The 2,524-nt window shown below is 41.7% G+C and overlaps 1 protein-coding gene across 1 annotated transcript; it reads right to left on the minus strand.

The window, feature by feature from the left end:
- Positions 1-344: 344 nt before the first annotated feature.
- Positions 345-2,202, minus strand: LOC132285335 (probable sarcosine oxidase). The gene has a single exon (XM_059787518.1). The coding sequence runs from the start codon at positions 1,996-1,998 to the stop codon at positions 757-759; it is 1,242 nt and encodes a 413-aa protein (XP_059643501.1). The 5' UTR covers positions 1,999-2,202; the 3' UTR covers positions 345-756.
- Positions 2,203-2,524: the final 322 nt, after the last annotated feature.

Below are 2,524 nucleotides of genomic sequence, written 5' to 3' on the forward strand. Positions count from 1 at the left end.
AAAATCTTAGAATGATTGTTTTAGAGTTCAATCGTATAGCTTTCATAGTAATTCTGATTTGGTAAGCCTTCAATAAAATGGTTTATTGTAATCACAATTTATCTAAAGTTCAGTTACGAAAAAAAAAAAAGGGTCATAGGTAATTAAGACCAAAATAATTTTTATTTTTAGTCATATACACTCCCTTTTCATTCGAATCACCTATAAAACTCTGCCACCATAAGCACATATTTTGTCCTACTAACTAGTACTAAGTACTTAAAGCTCTCATCAACCTTGATCAATTTTTTTTTTCTTTTTTCTTTTTGTGAAATTCTAAAAAATAATGTTTAACAAACAATAAATAAGAATAAAATTTCTCCCATCTTAGTGTGTTTATATTTGCGGTACATAAGATAATAAGACTAATCCAAACATTATTTATAATATCACTCTGAGTTTGCAAGTCATTAGACGCAAATTGACTGCAAAGCATCATCAAAACTTTCTTTCCTATCTACTTGATTATATATATAAATATATATATATAATTTATACGGCACATATCAGCAAATGACCTAGAAATATAAATTTTCGGCGCCGCCAACCCGCGCACGCTCAAGAGATATAGGCAGAGAAAGTAGTGGCAAACAATGATAGCATTATCAAGATAAGACACCAATGAATGGCTCCAAATACACTCCATATGTCTAATTAATTTCTCACATAAAGAAAATAATAAGAGATCTCATATGGTCTTTATCACAATCCATATCCCTACTTTGAATTTCCAGAAAACATGACTTGATCTTCAAAGTCTTTGATGTTACCTTTTGGATTCCCGTCAAACCTTCCCAACCTAAAGTGCTTCAGCTCCACACCTTTTGCCTCCCCACTAACCACCAAATCACCCACTATCCTCCCCACCACTGGCGCCATCTTGAACCCGTGTCCCGAAAACCCGCCGGCAACCACCACCTTCTCCGCCAGCTCCCCGCCCAAGAAATCCACCACGAAATCCTCGTCCGGCGTCATGGAATACAAGCATGACTGCGTCATGAGTGGACCCGAAGAGGACTGGACAAACTCCCCAAATCTTGCCTCGATCCATTCTTTCAATGTGTCCACCATCATTGGCGCCAAACTCCATGTCCTCCTATCCGGGTCACACGGTTGTCCGCCGTGCATCGGAACCTTGATCAGTCCCGGAAACTCCAACGACGGCGTGCCGTATATGTAGGGCTCGCCGTAGCTGGCGAACGTCGGGAAGCCGCCGGCGATTGTGAAGTGTTCCCAATACTCTTCCTTGATCCTCCAGTAACAAACGGTGGTCTCTAGAGGCTGTACCGGAAGTGAGAGACCGCTCACTCTTTTCACTAACTTCTTGATCCAAGCCCCTGCTGTCACCACACCCTTTTTCCCCCAAAACCTCTCGCCATTTGTGGTCTGCACCAAAATGCCGCCTCTCATTTCATCTCTCTTTATGTCATTCACTTCCATGTTGTCTCTAAGCACAGCACCGTTTCTCAGCGCAAGTGTTTGAAACATGGACACCGCTTTGGTGGGCTTGATCACGCCGCCGAGCTCAGTCACGACCCCCATCCAGTTCTCCGGCAGCTTAATCCTCCCGGAGAACTCCTCGTGGACTTGGTCAGGGTTGAGTATCCGGCAGGGCACCGAATTTGACCGGCAGCTGTTGATGACGGCGCGGAGGCTCTTGTTGTCTGAAGGGCCCATGTCCAAGTGGGGAGTTTTGAAATAGACCTTGTAGCCGGCCTCGGATTCGGCTTGTTGCCAGAGTTCGGATGATTCTTTCACCATGCCGGAGTAGTAGTCCTCCGGGTAGGTGGCTCGGAGAGTTCTTGACTCGCCGTGGGACGATCCGCGTTGGTGCAAGAAATCGAATTGCTCGAGGAGGAGGACTTTGTGACCTCTTTTGGCAATTTGGTATGCTGTAGAGCTACCCATTATGCCTGCTCCCACCACAATCACATCAAATTGGTCACCGGAATCTTCCATCCCTCTCCCCTCTCTCTCTCTCTACAAATGCAGAAGAACTTCTCTCTACAAATGGAGTAGAACAAAAAACAAACTCTAGTGTGAATATAAAGTTGTTACATTGAATCTCTCTTGCATAAGACAAGATGGTTACTGTTTTTTCTATAGAACTTTTTTTTCTATAGAAAGTTAGAAACAATATGCAAAAGACAAGTTAGTTATAGCTTTGCGAAAAGAGCCCAGTTTTGGGCGGGAATTTCATAACTACCATTCCATGTTAAATCAAATTATTTAATTTGATTCCCATTTTAAAAAATAGTCCAATCATGTTATGGGTTGATCTCATTCATCATGATTTGATGTTGGTTAGACATCGTAATCAATTTGTATTTTGTTTGTTCAAACATGGTAAGTAATAATATTTGATTGATACATTGGACCTATAAAATTCTTTTAGTTGCCTGTTATACCTTTCAATCATTGAGTTAAGATAATTACCATCCCATGGGGGAAATAGTTAAAATCAGTGAGAGAAGACGGATGCAAA

The sequence above is a fragment of the Cornus florida genome, unplaced genomic scaffold (genome assembly GCF_030987335.1).
Source record: "Cornus florida cultivar Cherokee Brave unplaced genomic scaffold, ASM3098733v1 CherokeeBrave_3.0.0_Hap2_Chr11, whole genome shotgun sequence".
In the NCBI taxonomy this organism is placed as follows: domain Eukaryota; kingdom Viridiplantae; phylum Streptophyta; class Magnoliopsida; order Cornales; family Cornaceae; genus Cornus; species Cornus florida.